Source organism: Lutjanus erythropterus, chromosome 16, assembly GCF_056507025.1.
Source record: "Lutjanus erythropterus isolate fLutEry1 chromosome 16, fLutEry1.hap2, whole genome shotgun sequence".
Classification (NCBI taxonomy): Eukaryota; Metazoa; Chordata; class Actinopteri; order Lutjaniformes; family Lutjanidae; genus Lutjanus; species Lutjanus erythropterus.
The window spans coordinates 35,688,440-35,707,092 of NC_139332.1; the positions used below are offsets into that span (position 1 = coordinate 35,688,440).

At 38.9% G+C, this 18,653-nt stretch overlaps 1 protein-coding gene across 2 annotated transcripts in view; it reads left to right on the forward strand.

Annotated features, from left to right (window-relative positions):
* The first annotated feature begins 3,120 nt into the window (after positions 1-3,120).
* The window catches only part of col14a1b (collagen, type XIV, alpha 1b), a 197,349-nt gene continuing 181,816 nt past the window's right edge, over positions 3,121-18,653 (forward strand). For both annotated transcript variants that reach the window (XM_084738506.1, XM_084738507.1), the window contains exons 1-2: positions 3,121-3,231; positions 10,330-10,446. In XM_084738506.1, the coding sequence (XP_084594632.1) occupies positions 3,150-3,231; positions 10,330-10,446 (199 nt within the window). In that variant the 5' untranslated portion in view covers positions 3,121-3,149. The remainder of the gene's footprint in view (positions 3,232-10,329; positions 10,447-18,653) is intronic.

An 18,653-nucleotide genomic window follows, 5' to 3' on the forward strand; every position in this document is an offset into this window, starting at 1 on the left:
GAGAAGGTAAACTGCTCTTTATTCACACACTGCACAAAAGCTGCAAAACCAGCTTTTAGTTTCATCTGCGAAGGTTTTTCTCTTCGCCTCACGTCGGTCCGTACGTAGTTGATTTATCACCGTGCAGATCTCACCTGTGCTCATTTCAATTAAGGAAAACTTCCTGTCTTTGTGTTTACAGTAAACTAAAAGTGGTTTGGGAATGATTTCATATCTGATAGGATTTTTCTCAAGAGCTTGTAACAACCGATGCTTGCCACTGAATGTACAGTGAGATTGATTGATCCGGTAGATGCAAAGACATGACTCTAGAAAGATGTTTAGTGATGGCATAAGCATGCAACAATATAAAAGTGAGGATGTAAACTATATTGAAGTTGATATTTAAAACGTTTATTGTAGGAGCTGCACATTAAATAGCCAGGTGTTTTCATGATGCCATAAAGTCATTACAGTGATCTACAGTCATGCTCCAAGTCCCTGAGGGAATATTTCAGGGATATTGTAGTGATTTTTCTCCAGGTAGTCAGAGGCAGTGCTGCTCTCAACAGACCAATAATTCTAACTCTGTTTTTATTACCACAGGCATAGCTTGCCTTAACACTGACATGGTGAAAATGCCAAGTTTTAATAGTCAGTCATAACAGTAAATTATTGTAAATTGCCTGAAATTAAAAGTTGGCTGCAGCAGTAGTTGGAAACAAAAGGGGGAATTTTTCGACATCTTACAGATGCGCAGTCTTTTCTGAGACACGTTTCGTGCAGGTGTTCCAGTTATTGTGCCTGCAGGTGTTAAAAACATATCTTTTAGTGTTTATAAATATCGCAGTTTAATAAAAAAAGAGCAGGTGACAGCTGTGAGACTCACTGCACCTTCAGATTCTGCAGCAAGTATGTCTTACGTTTGATGCAGCCAGGAAGACTTGGATGTGTTTGACAGTGATAATACTCTTTCTTTTTTATTTTGACAAGAAATTACGGCTACAACTAAATATTATTTTTATATCAATTATTAATATCAATTAGGCTACTCTGCAGATCAATTTCACAATTAATTGTTCAGTCATAATATCCAAAGTGAATATTTAAATTGCTTCTTTTGTTCAACCAACAGTCCAAAACCCCAGATCTCTTCATTTACTTTAATCAATGATGAAAAAAGCAGAAAAACCTACATTTAAATGAGAAATCTGTAATATATATATCGTAATTAATCATAAAATGACGATGATATGTCACTTTTGACGGCAGCATTACAGCCATAGTTTCTTCCTTTGAAATTGATATTCCGGGCTGGAATAACTGGTTTCGTTTTCCTGTTTCACATTAATTAAAGTTCAGATGAATGCCAAATGTTTGCTGAATGAGTAAGTGTATGTTTGTGAGTTGTAAGTAATCATTAATATTATTTTAGATCATATATTGGGGTTAAATAGGGATTCAAGGTAATGCATATGGCCCCAACTTACTATTTAGACTGCAATGCCTTTTTTTTTGGATGCACACTTGTTATATATTGCTCCTTTAAGAAGCTGGATTTGGCAAATGTTTGACAATTTGGGTTGAAAAATGACGAACAATGAATTGATTATCAAAATACTTTGCATTTGATTTTCTTTCTATCAAATAATAATAGTGAAGCTCTGCAAAAAATCTATACTTGATTCTGCATTCAAGGGGAGGTTTTTTAGAGAAGAAGCAAAAGGGACTTTAATTTGTAAGATACTCATTTTGCAGCTCAGAAGAGATTTGATGAGGGGCAGGAGGCTGGGCTGTGATGTAAGTGAACCCGTGTAAGCTTTCTTACTAGACATGAATGTCTATTCACATAACTATTTACCTTTTTAAAAAATAAATAAATTTATACCTGCATACTTTAGGATACTACATAGAATTTTTAACTGGTTATGAAATGAAAGTTCCTTGTGGTAGCTTTAATGAAATCATATGCTTTTTTGAGCTATGAAATTATGGGGTACTGCACAAACATAAACAAAAGGGATTCAAGTGCCTTAATATTGTACTACAGTCTATGATAACATGCTTACAAATTGCCAAATGGAGAATTTAAGTTGCAGTGTTTCCCCTAGCTTTTTTTGCTTTGGGAGGGGGGGTGCCTGGACTGGAATGAGCATCGGTGGTCCGTCGTTGGGGTCCTGAATAAACAGTTAAGACTGATTTGTGTTCACTTTTTTTTTATTTTAGCAGTGGAACACTGTTTTTATTCATTTTTCATTTATTTATTTTTGCATTCATCCATCCATCCATCAGGTGCAGTGTTATGGGTGGGCCTAACTGGCCTGGGCCCACCCACTTATATGACTGGTCCAACTTAAAAGACTGGGAGAACATATATTTTCTTAACTTTAATTTTTAATTATTAAAATCAGGATTTTAATACACCCTTAAGACAAAAAAGTTTCCATTTGACAACCTCCATTTACAATTTTTGTTTGTTTGTTGCTGTTGTTGCTTTTTACCGTAACGATAGGAAGCTCTCTCTCCTCCGCTCTCTGAGTGTGGGTGGGTGTGTCTGTACCGGTTCATGGGTGTCTTCTGTGACAGAGGAGCGAGGGGGGAGACCCGCCCATCGCAGAGGAGAGGAGAAATACATTGTAATGAATGTAATGAAACGAAAGCAACGCATTTGACTCTGAAATTGCACAAATTAGAGTTAGTTTTTTTATTTGATAAAAAGAACACGTTATAGTCCCTTTTAAAAGATAAATTAAATAATGGAATTAAAAAAAATTCTACAATTTGAATTTCTGTGTGGGCATCCTGTTGTCAGGGTGGAGGCGTCTGTTGGGGGGGGGGGGGCACCCTGCCAAATAAACTATAGGGGAAACACTGAGTTGTCTTTCAGACTGTTTAAATCATTCATCTCCTCCCTTCTCTTCCTTTCTTTCACACTCCTCTCACACTTCTTCCCCTCTTCCCCCTCTCTGTCCTCCTCTCCCTACTCCTCCGACCTCCCTCAATTCTTCGCTCTCTTCTTGTCTCCTTCCAACTCCCTCCTTCCTCCTGTTCTTTCATTCTGTCTTCCACCTACCTTTCACGTCCATCTGCCCCCACCTCCCTCATCTATGTCCTCTGTTTCCTCTTTCCTTCTTCAGGTGTGTTGTGTCCTCCTATCTGCTGGTACCAGGATGCAGTTCTCAGTCAGACTGAGCCTCTGCCTGCTGGGCTTCATTCTCGTCTCTCTGTTCCCTCAGCCAGCGCGGGGCCAAGGTAAGTACCTCATCCAACCTTTCCACTCAAGGGCCAGCAGGGTCAATTAGGTCAATAGGGAGTTTACAACCCAGCTACATGGGACCAAACATGGTCAAGCAGGGCATTTTATAGAAAAAGACAGGGTTAAGCATGGTGTTTTTTAAAGGTACCCTGCAGAGCAAGCCTTAGATTTCAGACCCAGTGCAAGTGTTTCTACAGTGACACCCTGTGAAGCTAGAAGCTAGGCTAGCTAGTTCTGTCCCCAAACAAAGATAATGGGTGTTTTTCATCATATGGTTATGTAAGGCTTTCTTCCTTGGTGCCAAATACCAAATAGGATGCCAGGAATTCCCAGAACGTCCAGTAGTTTCCTGGTTGAAGCAGAGGTTGCATTACACTTTTTTCTTGTGATGGACATAGTCATGAAAATTCATAGTCATGAACTATTAATACTAGAGCCTGACTGATAGTAATTTTAGAGGGTAAAAGTTTACAGATTACATATATTTATATGTGTTTATGTAACATGACTGAATTATGCAGAGACAAAGACTGTGTGGCCACTGTTCACAACAGCATCACGCAAAGCAATTTTTTTTTTGACAGCAGAGGGCAATAAAGCACAGAAGCCATTTTGCCTAAACAGGCTAATATGACAGAATAAATGTGGATGACTTTATGAACGTGGGATTTCCGGGTCCTGTAAGAACTTCACTGGAATGAAATCCCTGCCATTTCAAATTGTGGGGAGATTTTCAAAATAAAACTTGTTGAAATGGTTTTGTATCACTACTTTTTGAATATTTTTTCAGCACATTTTAACATAACAGCGATAGTAATGATAACTTTGGTCACTACAATTTTTTCATCTCTACCCACATGCTACAAGGGGAGTCTCTTTTTGATAGAGTTAGTTACCTGTGTGATATACACTGACAGCGTTGTGTGTGGATTACTTAGCATTGCGGTAGGTGGCCTTAAGTGTTTAAATCTGTAAAAATAATGAAGGGCCTTCAGGGGGTTACTGTAAAAAAAATCTAATCAATTAAGGGAGATATTTGTTTAATGCAACCTCTGCATTGAAGCCCAAGTTTTAGTGGCTGCTCAGAAATGAATTGGTTGTGTCCACAGTGTTGCCAAACAGGGCGAGAAAGTGTTCACCATTTATCTGCTTTCAACATTAAAGATTATAAGCTCATTGCTGGCTCTGTAAACCTCAGTGTGGCCTTGTTGTGGAAATGCAGGTATCCTCCTTTTTACTCACTGTTTTATTCAGCAGGTAAATTCAGAATTTCATTATGTTGCAATCTTGATGTGCAGCTTCGCTGGAAAGAATTTGCTTTTTATTTTTAAGTGTTCATTTTTATGTAATTCACCCTTTAAATGTGCCTTTGCCCACATTTGTCTGTGTCAAAGGGAAAAGCCAAAATTATACAGAGAAAATATGATTCACTGTTTACAAGAGAAACTGGTTTGGCATGTTTTGTCACCTCTGTAATTAATCTGGACATGTGTCTAACTTATTCATTTATTGATCTGGTGCAGTGTTCTAAGGGCATTCTAAAACAGATTGTTCTATAACTGAGGTTACAGACTTAAAATCTCCACTAGTCCCTAATCATATTTCCTAAGTTAGAGAACCTTTGTGCCAAATGTGTAATTAAGTTACTACTTTTGCATAAAGCAGTTTTTTGATAAACTTGTATTTTGCTCTTAAACATCTGTCAACTTCACTGCATCTGTGTTTCACCATAGTGCCTCACTGTCTATAAGACAAGAGCTCTTCATATAATTATGTTTTCTTTGACATCATCTCTCACCCTGTTTAACTCATGTAACTTATTCAGCAGTTGACACATAACCTCACTCATTACCTCATTAAGATAGAGATGACTCTCCTTAACACCATTATCATCATTAACAATCTTATACACTCTTTTTTTTTCCAAGTAGACTTTCTCTGTAGAAATGCAAATGAAGGATTGATATTCATGATGTGTCTTTAATTAGCTTAGCTGAGTGAATCTTTCTTTACTGTACAGAGGACCTGACCATGGATCTGAGATATGGTTTTGTATCTGTTTTTGTGTGTTGGGTGTCACATCTAGTATGAACATGCAGGAAGTACACTAAAGACTGATGTTTTGTTTTGAGTACAGTTAGGTTACTTATTCTGCACCCAAACACATTTAACATCTGCCAACTTTAAAAGGTTGTTGGCAGTATTGAACTTGAAACAGGACTAAACCTGTTCAGTACTGCGGTGGAGAAAACTGCTGACATAATGCCATAACCAGTAGTAAGTCAGTAGACGGGCTGATACTGGGCCATACCATAATAGCAGATTAGGGGTTTGAAAGGTTGGCTTGGAGGCTAATTAGCTAACCTGGAAGACCATGTCATGTGTAGCTTTCAGACAGTGGGGAGTTAACTCTGTGTGTGTCTGCCAAGAAAAACCTAAACAATTGATTAACCCATTGTTTTGTTTGTTTACCAGTCAGAGAGCTTGACACTTGTACAACAGAATAAGTCACGATAAGGACACTTGTTAGGTTTTGGCCAGAGTGTGAGTAAACTGAAGCAACCACAGCATTCCTCAGTGAAGAGGCCATAGTGTTCTAGCCTCGGCTACACCAGTGACCCTGGAAGAGCTGAGGAGTTATGATCAGCTTGGAGAGCTTCCACTGAGAAACTCCTCAGCTCTGTGGCTCTCTTGTCAGATAAACAGACTTCCGCTGACCCCTGTGCACAACCCAAAGTCGAGTCCAAAGATACAAAACAACCAAACTTTTTTGTTTACCAAATGTCCTTGTGCCATATAGGAAAATGAGTTTGCACTGTTATTAAGTAATTCACCCTCTAACCCAACACCTGTTGTGAAATGATGATTTCAGTGGCTTAGCTCCAGGTTTGTGGATGCCTCTCATGTTTTCCTTGCCTGCAGAAATAATGAAAGAAGGATCTTCAGGTTTGTGTACCTGGAGGGGAAACAGGCGAGGGGAATGTGGTTAAATGTTGGTGTTCTGTGGTACCTTTTCAAGGTGACAAGTTTGTGAAGTAATTAAGTAAATATACTGCTGTCTGAAATATCATGTGATCGTGATTGGGCCTGACACTAATTATCATTTTCTATTATTATTATTATTATTATTATTATCAATAATTATTATTTTCAGAAATAATGAAATTATTGACAACAGATGTTGAAATATGTCCATTCCCAGAGCCCAAAGTGACATCCTCAGATTGCTACTTTTGTCCAACCAACAGTCCAAAACTCAGAGACATTAGCTGTCATAAAGGACAAAGAAAAGTCTCACGGTGAAAAAGCTGGAACCAGCAAACATTTTAAATTTTTGCTTTAAAATGACAAATGATCAATTATTAGAGTAACATGTAACAGCTAATTTTCTTTCAATCACTGATTGATTAATGGTGTGTTGCATCTCTAATAGAGATTACTACTGGCAATAACAACATGGGTCCAGGAGTCTTCTTTTATAAAAGTGATGTTGGCAAACTAAAAGCTTCCTGCTAACTGATGAGAGTTGTACCGTTTTATATACTTAGCTCAGCACTGTCCCTTCGTGTAGTAATCTCCCTGGATTTTCTGCTCTCACGGATAATTTAAAATGCACTCAGAGGTTTGCGTATCTTGCTGCACAGCTCCTGGAGGGTGTGACGGACATCTCTCCATCCCTTGGTAGCAGTCGGCTCTGCTGTTTGTGCAAGATTCTCCATGAAAAATAGATGAGAATTAAGTTCCCATATCTACAGGCGGGGCCTTTTGTCTTCACCAGGCTGTTTGCTTAGCATCCAATACTTGTCTCTGCGTGAGAATACAATCTCACAGAGAGGATTCATGGCTTTATGTGAGTGTGTGTGTGTGTGTGTGTGTGTGTTGCTGCAAAGGAACCAGCAGGTTCTCTTAAGAGGTGTGAGGAAAAAACTACTGCCAAAGCTACATGAAATAAAATTCCTTTACATTTTTATGTGCTTGCACCAGAATACACTTGCCTCCAGTTGCGGACAAACATACATAATTCATGCATATACTCACACAGGTACACACAAGACATACAAACATACAATCACCACATTTCAACTACACTACAAACAAAGAGGTGCGAAATCTACTTCTCGAATCATTTGGGATTTGAGCAGCTCTCTCCAGACGAGAGAATGTCTTTTGTTTCCGAAGCAGAGAGCTAAACCCTGAGCTGAAATCCCATGCAGCCCTCATTCTCATCCCCAGGTTGGTGAGATAATTGGTACAGTATTCCTTATATGTGTTTGTATATAAATATATTTGCCTGCTGTTGAATGCGCCGGCTTCACATTCTCTCCATTGAAATCAGGATTATCCTTCCTGTGCTGAACTCAAGTTTCTTTGCATACCTACATGAGTAGTTCTCTGCAGATAATGACATGCATAAAGAGGCGGTTCACCCAAAAACGCTGCAGAGGTGTTTGATGATAGGTCTTATCAGCCTGACTAAATCATGTATTGTGGAGAAAGCTGCAGGGAAGTAGATAAATCAATTCAGAAAAGCTAAAGAAAACAGCCACTCTCTCTTCAAATTTGTGCTATTGTCAACAAAACTGTCCTTTTGCCACGGGCAATACATTACAAAAAACTAATCTGTTTATGTTAAGACATCCATACATACAGTTATTACTATGTGTCATATAGAGACATCATATACACATTTGTCCCAAACAGACACACAGCAATTAAAATTCCCTTTAAAAGATCCATTTTCCAAATTCAGTATGTTTTTTCTCATTTTTTGTTTTGGGTGAACCATCCCTTTAAGCCTCTTGTTTATTGCGCGCCAGTGCATCAGAGCTCTACCAGGCGTCAATCACAGTGTAGGTATTTAAAGAAGTCGGCGACAGCAGATGGTTCACCTCGTAATGAGGACACAAACACATGAACGAGTTTGTGGCTTTCATATTTTATTTTCCACCCGCTGGCTTTTCTTTTTTTTTTTTTCCCCCATAGTTAACCAAATTAGGCTGGGGAATGTGTTCCTTCTAGATACATATTTATTATATGGGATTTGGCTCTGATGGTGTGAAAATGATGGGGTGATGTGGTTGTTGACCCTGGAAATGTGGTTTTTGGCATTGGAGTGCTTTACAGTGGCCTTGTTCCAGTGTTTTAACTTGCATCTTAATGTGAAAACACAACAACACTGTGTAGGAAATGAAATATGATCATACTGTTGTGTACTATGAAAAAAAAGTCAGTGTTGTTTACTTTTCTGATGGTTTATACACAGGTCAAGGCCATTGTAAAGTGTATTTGGATATTGTGCAGCTCAGTGGATCTAGTCACTCTGTGTTGTACTTTTAAACACTCCTGCTTAGGACAGGAGAGGAATAGTAAACAGATGCTATTCCAGTGCCTTTCCCTTTGGTGCTCTTTGTTCTTTTTCTCCTTGCAGTTAAAAGCAAGTCACATTCACCTTTTTCTCATCCTCGTCTTACTCCTGACGACAATTTCAAAGCGCAGAGATGCAGAAAGAAAAGAAAAGAACGAAAATGAGATCAGGACTGGGTGGGATCAGATAGAAAGGGAAAGACAGAGGGACAGATGTGGAGCTGGAGACAGAGAGAGAATGTAAGCTTGAGAAAATGAATATAAGGGAAGTATACAGAGAGAAAAGTGGGGGTAGGCCTCTAGGCGGCTGACAGGGCCAACAACTAATCAGGATGAGAGGCAGGGGCGTCGCTTTGATGCTGATGGTAAGTGGAACACAGAAGAAAACCTGTCGTATTCCCACAGAGACAAGCACAATGCGGGCTCGTCAATACATGAGGAAGATGAGGATGAGGAGGAGAAGGAGAATGGGACTTTGCTTTTTAATGTGACATCTGTGCAAGCTAATCTCTCTGATGTGTATCCTCCCGCTTGGATGAGATACAATTTATCCTTCTTTATTTTTTTTCCCGTCCTTTCCTAACTGTTAAAAAACACAGATGGAGCAAACGCCTCTATGCCGCCATAACTCTGGAGGGAGTTCAATCTAACGTAACTCAGTCACAGTTGTGTTTTGTGCTTAGCGGATGAACAGCCCTGCAGAAGGAAAACAGAAGGAGAACAGATTCTGTGAAACCTGCAGTTCTGTTAAACATCCTGAGCAGTGATGCTACTAGTGACAAGTTAAGGATAAAGTGACATTTAAAAAATGTTTAATCTGTTAATAGCAGCAATTTGACACAACCTATCATGTTATTAAAGGAATAGTTCAGCCTATATGAAGTGTGGTTGTATAAAGCCCATATCCATAGTCAGAGTATTGCCTGCAGTAGATGGCACTCAACATGCCCCAGTCTGGAGAAGCAGCAGGAGTACCGGTGTAGGAAGCTAAGCAGTACTGCTGCGGACATGGTCAGCCACAAACGATATTTTAGTCACGTTTGCTCTCTCCAAAGCAAACAGATAATTTTACCTCACAGAACAGAGGAATTGCTGGTCTATCACTGCATTGATTGGTTAGTTTGTTTATTGTTATTGTGTGACACCAATAACACAAGCAAATTAACCAATCAAGGCACCCGTAGACCAGCTACTCCTGTGTTCTGTGAGGTAAAATTGTTGCAAATTGCTGATAAAGCTGTTTGGAAAAGTGATAAAAATATTCAAAATGTAGTGTACACTTAAACTTATATTGATTTTTTTAGGTGGTATAATTATGTTTTGCTACTGACCCTGTCCACAGCAGACACCACTGCTGCTCCTCTAAACTAACTGGTGATGGAGAAATATCTCATACAGCCACGCTCCAGAAAACCTGAACTAATCTTTAATACATGTGGAGTTGAAAAGAAGACACATATCTGAAAATTATCTATCCTTTACATAAACTTTGTGTTTTTATGATCAACTATTGACTGAACAAAATTGAACTCTGTCCATTGTTATGGATATTACCCACTAATACACACTGATGTCAGCAGTTTTTCTAAAATTCAGATAAAAATCCAGGATGTATGGACGATGCATGACAGGGATTGATTATTCATTCATTTTTCATTCAAATATTTACAGTATGTTTCAGACTGACAGTTATCATGTAAAGCTGTTTATTTTCTTGTTTCTCTGTCCAGTTCCATCGCCACGGCGATTTCGTGCCAAAATCCTGAGCCCCACCAAGCTGCAAGTGTCATGGAAAGAGCCAAAAGGAGAGTTTGAAAGCTACAAGGTCATTTACACCACACTGCCAGGTAAGATGCAGCACTGATCATGAGAAGTGGTCTTAAACGGAAAGTTCATCCCAAAATTATTCCATTCCTTCTACCTTTAGTGTTGTTTATCTGTCTAGATAGTTTTGGTTTGAGTTGCAGAGTTTTGGAGAAATTAGTCACAGAGATGTCTGCATTCACTCCAGTATAATGGAACTAGATCACACTTGGCTTGTAGTGCTCAGAGCAGCAAGAAAAAAAAAAAATTGAGAAACTCAATAGTCATGTCTCTTTCCAGAAATCGTGACTGGGTTACTCAAGATAATCCACAGACCTTGCTGTGAGCAGTTTAATGTAGGAACTATTTTAATATTTCTCCAATTTTGCGAGTATGACTGACATGTCTGTGCAGTCTGTGAGTCTTTACAGCAAACTAAGCAAGAGTGAACATCATGTTTCATATCCTCATCAATGATTTATTAGTTATAAACAAGCTGCAAAAGATCAGAAGACGAGAAAATTAAACCCAAACGACATAACTTTGGTTGGAGACCTCAGCTTTGCCAGTTGGAGGATTGTTCAGAGGTGATGGAGCTTTACTCTCTGCAGAAACCTTCTAGTTTAAACTTGATGCATCCAGGGAAATCTGACAAGGAATTCGCCCTCTTCTCCTGTACAGTCGTGTCGAGCGTTCACAGGGTTACCTACATTCACACCTGAAAGCTGGAGAGCGGTGCAATCTCTGTGATAGATTGGTTGTCTAGTGCCTTACTGAAGAGCTCCACAGCAGTAATTGCCATGGGCGTGATGCACCATTAAAGAAGAGCTTGAAGTTAAAAGTTGTGCATTGATGTGGCACCCAGATGACATGAAGAGATTTGTTGTAAAATGACAAAACAGAATGCAGGTTAATGCAGTTTTTGTCCATTCACAAATCATTTTAACAGTGTGGCGTTTGTCTTTTGCTGGTGGGACAAAAATTCTAGTTATGCACAGAGGAGCACAGTAGTTGGACCTCTTACCCCGAGGGAGAACAAATCAACCTTTTTATGTGGGTGTCACCTGCATGCTGCTGGTTCATAATTCACTCTTCAGAGAACGAGACATGTAATCACACATAGGATCTGATATAACCGATACCAGGGCTGTTCAGATGCCCACTGACTGTCAGAACCTGCGGTTGACTCTAGCGGATACATTTGGATTTATCAATGAAGGCTCAAACAAGCTTGCTGTGAAAATACTTCACCCAATGAACACCTCAATATGTCAATGTGGAGCTGAGCTTGTGAGTAGAGTGTCATTAATGGTCATAGAAGAAATTTTGCAAGTGAAAATATTCACTTCAGGTGTTGTTTTCAATGAGAGATTTCTGATATAATTTATTTCTTCCCAATACTGATTCCTATTCGTATACTTTGTGTATTGGTGATACAGAGTACCAGTATGATACAAGATATAGTATGTATGATGTGGTATGGTTGCAGTCATAGATGTATGGCCTGGCTCAGGTTAATCCCTTTATAAAACTTGAACAGATACATAGAGAGAATGAATGTCATAGAGCATGTCTTCACCATTATGGGAAAAAAAACGGTTTACAGGACACTGCATCGATGTAGCAGGGCCCCCTTTCCTTATTGTCTTTTTCTTTGTTATTTGGTATTTTCTGCCTGGTGCTAGCACACTTGCCTTGGGAATTTCAAAATAAAGGCCCATCTTAAAGATGATATGGACCATCGTTCATTTTACATCAGTGACATTGGATTGTTGACCAATGAACTGATACATGGATCCTGATTGATGGGCTGTTACACCGTAGTTCAAGCAAATTTAAGCAAAATAAGTTTCAACAAATATTCGACATTATGACCTTCTTGATGGTAGGATTTATTTAAAGGGTCAGTCTGTGTGAGCCAGGAGAATGTAATAACCCGGTGACTGGACGTAAACTGAATTCATCCATGTAGAAACTGGTTTTAATGTAGTGTTTTTGTCAGTTTTTTTACCACACAACAAACATTACGTTGGTTTTATTGGTCTAAGGTATTAATTCATAGATTGTCTGTAATCATAGTTGTAAAAAGAGCCTGCAGTATGCAGTTCACAAGCTGCTCCATGATTATAATAATAAAAAGATTTATTCAGTTTGAAAACTGTGGTCAGGTTTTTTTTTATTGCAGTGAGTGAAAACAGGTGCACTGCAGTCATATTTACTGTTTATGTCTGTGAAGCAAAGCCATAAGCCTTCAGTTTGTGTTGTATTGTAATTATAGTGTGATTAATTTATAAAATGCATCATGTGACGTCAGGGGAGCTATAACTGAATGTTGTGTGGAGCACGCTGCTATGTTGAGAGTAAACACAACATTGTAATTATATCTCTTTCCTGTATGACCTTTTCACGTCTGTTAGAGTGTAATTAGAGCACTTAACTTCTACCAGTTCAAATTGTTGGTTTTCGGTTTTAAGAAGAGAATAACCTTCACAGTCAGTGAGTCTTCCAATATGGTATCTCGGTCACCAACACAAACTGCTATAAATCTTTAACATATGCGATTGACTAGCTCAATGAAAACTACAACCTGTTTAGAAAGACATAAAAATTTAGTCCTAGACAGGTAGCTTCTGAAGAAGGATGCTGATGCTGTATATATTTTTAGTGTTGGTGTAGGTTGTTCTACTAACAACTGTTGAGCATAAAAATGTTCTGTGGGCTGTGACAGGCATTCATTTATAGTTGGTTAGTAGTTAATAATGGTAATGTTTTCCATAAAATCACTGGATTTCAAAGCTAATGTGGATTAACACTGCTCAGTTTCACCTCTGCACTGGCAGGTAGATGGAAACACTTCGTCATGATAAAGTTCATTTTAGGTGTTCTTCATTTGCATGTAAAAGTTAAAAATGGATACAGAGAGACGAATTAGAGGAGATGAGACACAAAAGATACAGACAGTGTTGTCTAGCACAGTCAGGTTTTTATTGCAGTCATAGAAAATAGATGCACAGGCATCAATTGCTGTTTTATTGTTAGGGTGAAATGTTTCAAATATTCAGTTTGCCTTACATGAAAACTGTAGATTACTTACTTCAGTTCTTTCCTTTCTGTTCTGGTCATTTTTACTACTGTGGAAGACATCAGTGCAGTGAGATATTTTATTGCCGTGGGAAAAGGTGCAGCTGCATATGTTCTGCTGTAAAACTGTCCTTTACTCCTGTTACTGTTGTGACGGAAAGCTTCAAGAATTCATTCTGTTAAGCACTTGTAATTATAGCTCAGCTAAAGAGATTCCCACTGTTAAGTTGTGAGACTCAGCAGTAGTCCATTAGAGGGTTTACATTTACAAATTTTACTTATTTCACACAGTATAACTCAAGGAATATTAAGACTTTTTTGATGGGTTACCATATAGTTCAGAAATTCCTCACTGAAACAGAAAGGGAAAAGTCCTAACCTAACCCTCCTGCCACCTTCTGTCGGCATGCATTATTAGAATGTAGTTGTTCTGTCATCTGTATGTTCCACCCCCCACAGTTTGACATGGATGTGAACTGTGGATTAATTGCAAAATGCATCCATTCCAGTGTGAAATACAGTTTTACTGTGCTGTTGCTTTAATCTCCATTGAGTGAAATCCTGTGGGCTTTGACTTCAGGCATTTTCAGCTGTGCCACTCACTCACCAGAACAGCTTGCTATTGCACAGCCTTTAGGGTTCATAGGCCATTACTTGTGAGGTGTGCCGTGGGTTTTGTGATCCACTGCACCCCTACACCACAGTGAGATACGGGAATGAATTAAACTTCAAGTGATGGTCGTTGTCTTTTTTGTTAATCTGTAGCTCTCAGCTGGCTGTGTTACAGAACTAACAGTTTGTAAAGTTGTTCAGGATTTAACAGACTGTTGTTCTTAACTCTATTGTTTGGGTGCTTCAGGGTTGTGGATGCACATCCCAGCAATATGATCAGGTGTGTAGGCAGAAAGACAAAAACTGTTTCAAGAGAAAAATGCATCTGCACACTGAATAGATGCTCCCAAAAACTGATGATTTGAAGTGATTAAAGTTCAATAATGATGTTTGGACATCAGGTAATCAGGTATGTTTTTATCAGGTAATATTCAGCAAGTCGAGCCCAACATGCACATCAACATGCACACAACAAATACTCAAACACAAGATGAAACCGTCACTGGGGTGCAATCAAATGATGAACCTTCTAAAAGTAACAACGTCTGAATATAGTAATGTAGCTGGTAAAAACAATTAATATAATAGACTCGATCTCACTAAGACAATTGCGATAGACCTGTTCACACAACAAGAAGACCCATCACTGTTCCTGCCTCAGAATTAAATGTGTAGGCATTGATGTAATTGATTGGCTCGACCCAGGAGTCACACCTGGCTTGATTCAGATGAAATATATTTTACATATTCTTATTTGACTTAATAAATTATCTATTCAGTGTGTTGGCACCATTCTCTCTTCAGACTGTTTTATCAGAGATGCAGGCTTGCCAGGTTTTACTGTCCTTATTTTTTTATTTACCTGTTCACTGCTTGATGCACCAATCCATAGTGGCCTGAAGTCTGAAGGTGAAGTCAACCTCTGCCACTCGTGCTGCTTTCAGCCGACGGCAGAGTAAACCTGTAGCTTTTGCAATGGCTTGGCTGTCTGTTTGATCACAGTAATGGAGAAAATGTCAGATAAGATGCAGTAAGCACGGGCAACTATCCCCTGACACCACGAGGGAGAGTCTAATGGATAGAGGGAATGACACAGGAATATAGAAAGAAGGAGATGCTGGAGGGCAGGATGAAAGATGGTGCTGGAGAGGCATGGAGAGAGAGTAAATGGAAAGAAGGATGTTGGATATAGATAAATAAAAGTGACAGATCCAGACAAAATCTGATTATCTGCAGCTTCTGTCAGAGAATAAAAACATGTTGCTCTGGTTTAAAGTTAAAGGTTTGCTTCTGTACAGGGCTTACATTTTTTGGTACTGTAAGTTGACTACCACAGGGAGTTTCTTTTAACCATTTGGAAGCGTTTCTCTTTTGTCACATGATGTAAATGCTTTTCAGTTTAATAGTAACTAGCGCTGTAGCCTCACATAGAAAGCTTTACTGCCTTTTTTGTATTCTCACAGATATTTAAATTGGCTTGACATTTTCACCAAAGCACGATGGCCTCATTTCTGAGACATGCCCACACAGCTCACTCTGCAACATGTTGCCTTTGGGTAGTGCTTAGTTTTGAAGACAAGAAGAGGGGGGAAAAAAATCAGATTTTAAGAAGTAGCTGGAAGTGCAGGGATGGCTACGTGCCTCCTGGGCGGTGTAAGGAAAGTGAATGACGGGGATGATCATCTTCTTGCTGTGGGCCGCTGGTATCAGCACGAGTGTAATGAAGGTGGAACTGCAGTGACGGAACGGTAGTTAATTTTCTTTAACAGTGGGGAGGTTTTGTACAGCTCTGCTGGATGGTTTTATTGAGCTTGGCTTTTTTCTGGTTCAAGTCATGACTCATACTCCATCATAGTTTGAAACATGTAACATACAGAACATTTGCATTAATTCATAGTGTATTACTTAGGGTTGGGTGATATATTGATTGTATTTGTTATATTTGAGTATGAACTAATGTGCCATATACCAAATGACCATATCATCATATTCAAGTTCTGAGTGTTTCTGCTGATCACCACTGAGGGTGGTTATGTTACTTTAGTCAACCACAAAGTGTGTAGATGAGTTTAAGCTGCAGTATGATAATTAACGTGTGTGTTACATTTTTACTCCTTCAGATGTTTAAGGTTGACCTCATTTTAACTAAATTATATTGTTGGGTAGTTTAAATCTACAGCAGTGCATCATATTCTGCAAAATCATTTGTACTATTTGAGAATTTATGATATGTTATTTTAGGGATTGTAACACCAATCCTATTAATGAATTAAAAGGGAAAATGTACAAAATAAGGTATATATTGTACATCGTGAAACAGCCTAAAAATATCAAGATGAGCTGAGTCTATTGCCGATTGCTTTTTTTTTTTGACAATTTTTAGGACAATATTTGTCATTTTATTTAGCTAATGTAATAGCCTGCAGAGTGACAGCCTCTGCTCTGCACTACGCTCTCATCCAGCAGCACAGTACACCCACTGAGCCGACCATGAGGGAGCTGAGCTGGGTGACGAGTGAGAGGAAAACAGCCTGCAAAGTCAGACTCCTTACACTTTTGGCATGCGATGAATTAAGGATTTTTGTTTTTCTGTCAAGTTTGAGGCAAGTCTGAGGCATTAACAAGCTAATTAAGGTCGTCTTAGTTCAGTAAAAGAGAGAAACTTGAATTCAGAAGGTGTACAGTTGTATTTATTTGTTTAAAATGAAAAATAAGTGTGAGAACATGTAATTTCTACACATTCTGTGAGTTTGTTTTGTCTATTATTGGTATGGGCTCTCTGACAGCTGGGTAACATGGTGAAATTATTCTAAATATAACATATAAGCACAGATTGACCGGCCAGAGACCGGAACCAGCAGGTTTTCAGCGTGACCGGGCGTGACCGGCCCTGACCGGTGACCGGCCGGTCATCATCACTTATCAGATTCTGTGCCCGTAACTGTCACACGTGTTCTGCACGATGGTCACGTCATGCATGCAACAGACAAACAGACTGTGATGTCACACCCACCACGGCGCTGATCACAGCCACACACACTCAGAGACATGCTTGCATGAAGTTGGTTTCAGTGACAGATTCCATGAACCGGATAAAGAGAAGACAGACAGTCTGCAACGAGACAGAGCAGCTGACAATGTCACAGAATAACCGTAAACTTTGTAGCTCTTCAGGCTAATGTTAGCCAGCAGCAGACTGCTGTTCATTCTGTTCTGTTCTTCTGCATCTGTTTGTCTCATGGCAAAGTTTTACTGCAGCAAACTCCGGTTTGTTTACATCTAATTCCACAGGAGATCACGTGAAATCGCATCCCGCGAAATCCTTCGAGATTCCATGATCTCACAAGATCGTGTTCCCCTATTCATAATATTATTATAAAAATATAATAAAGCCTGGCTGTAACCTGGAGGACTTTGGAGAAAATGTCATTTTTACAAGAAAAGTTGCGAAAATGTTTGTGAATGCTGTCAATTATAGTTCTTAGACAGACTCAAAATTGGAATCGGCCAAAATCGTAATCAGCAGATCAGACCCCTAAAAAATTTGAAATCAGAATCGGCCAAGAAAATTCAAATCGGTGCATCTTTAGTTCTCGGTGTCTAAAATATGTTGTGCTGCTGACCGTGTAAACAGAAGTACATTTCTGGGGGCAGCTGACTGCCATCTACAAGAGGTGGGAATTTCTTGGCACTTAACAATTCACCTCATGATCATGGGCCTATGATGTGATTATGAAATGATTATTGATGCACCCTGATGCATCAGAATTATAAACTTTAGAATTATGCCTGTGTTTCACCATCCAGTTGGTTCAGCCATAAGGAACATACAGGCAGTCTTATGAAATGAAGAGAGAAACACGATGCATCTAAAAATAGATAATTTCTCTCACCCCTACGGTCCACTATAGGTAATACAGTGACTATGAATAATAACCTCACACAACCCCACTTCAGATAACCTGAACTATTCCTTTAAGATCTGCACTTTAAGAATGTGCTGACAACCTGATTATTATTTAATTTAGCTGTACTTCATAAACATTTTTGGAAAATAAGAGTCAAGAGAGGAATTCCTGCTATAAAAATATGATAGTGTGTTGTGCTGACAGGCAGCAGTAGATGGTGGAAAGTCATTTTTACTTAAAGAAATTGACTTTGATAACTGACTGTGTAAGAAGATTTATTTTTCCCAAGTGGAACATTAATTTATTCTGTAGCAGCAGCAAAAGTAAAAGAACTGAGCAGGAGGCAAAATGACAAATTGAATTTAATCACACACACACACACACACACACACACATAAAAAAAAAAAAAAAATATATACCAGAAATTAAACTTTTCTTTCATCATAAACTAATTTGCATGTGATGATCTTGGACTTCTTAGTCAATATATGTGAACATGAGAGACTCTGTCAAAGCCAGGAAACAGAAACCTACGCTTCCCAGTCAATCTGTAAACTGCTGACTTCTGCCAAACCTTCTGCTGCTACAGCAGCAAAACACATTTGGCAGGATTAGATGCTGAATATATATCATTTATTGATTGATTTATT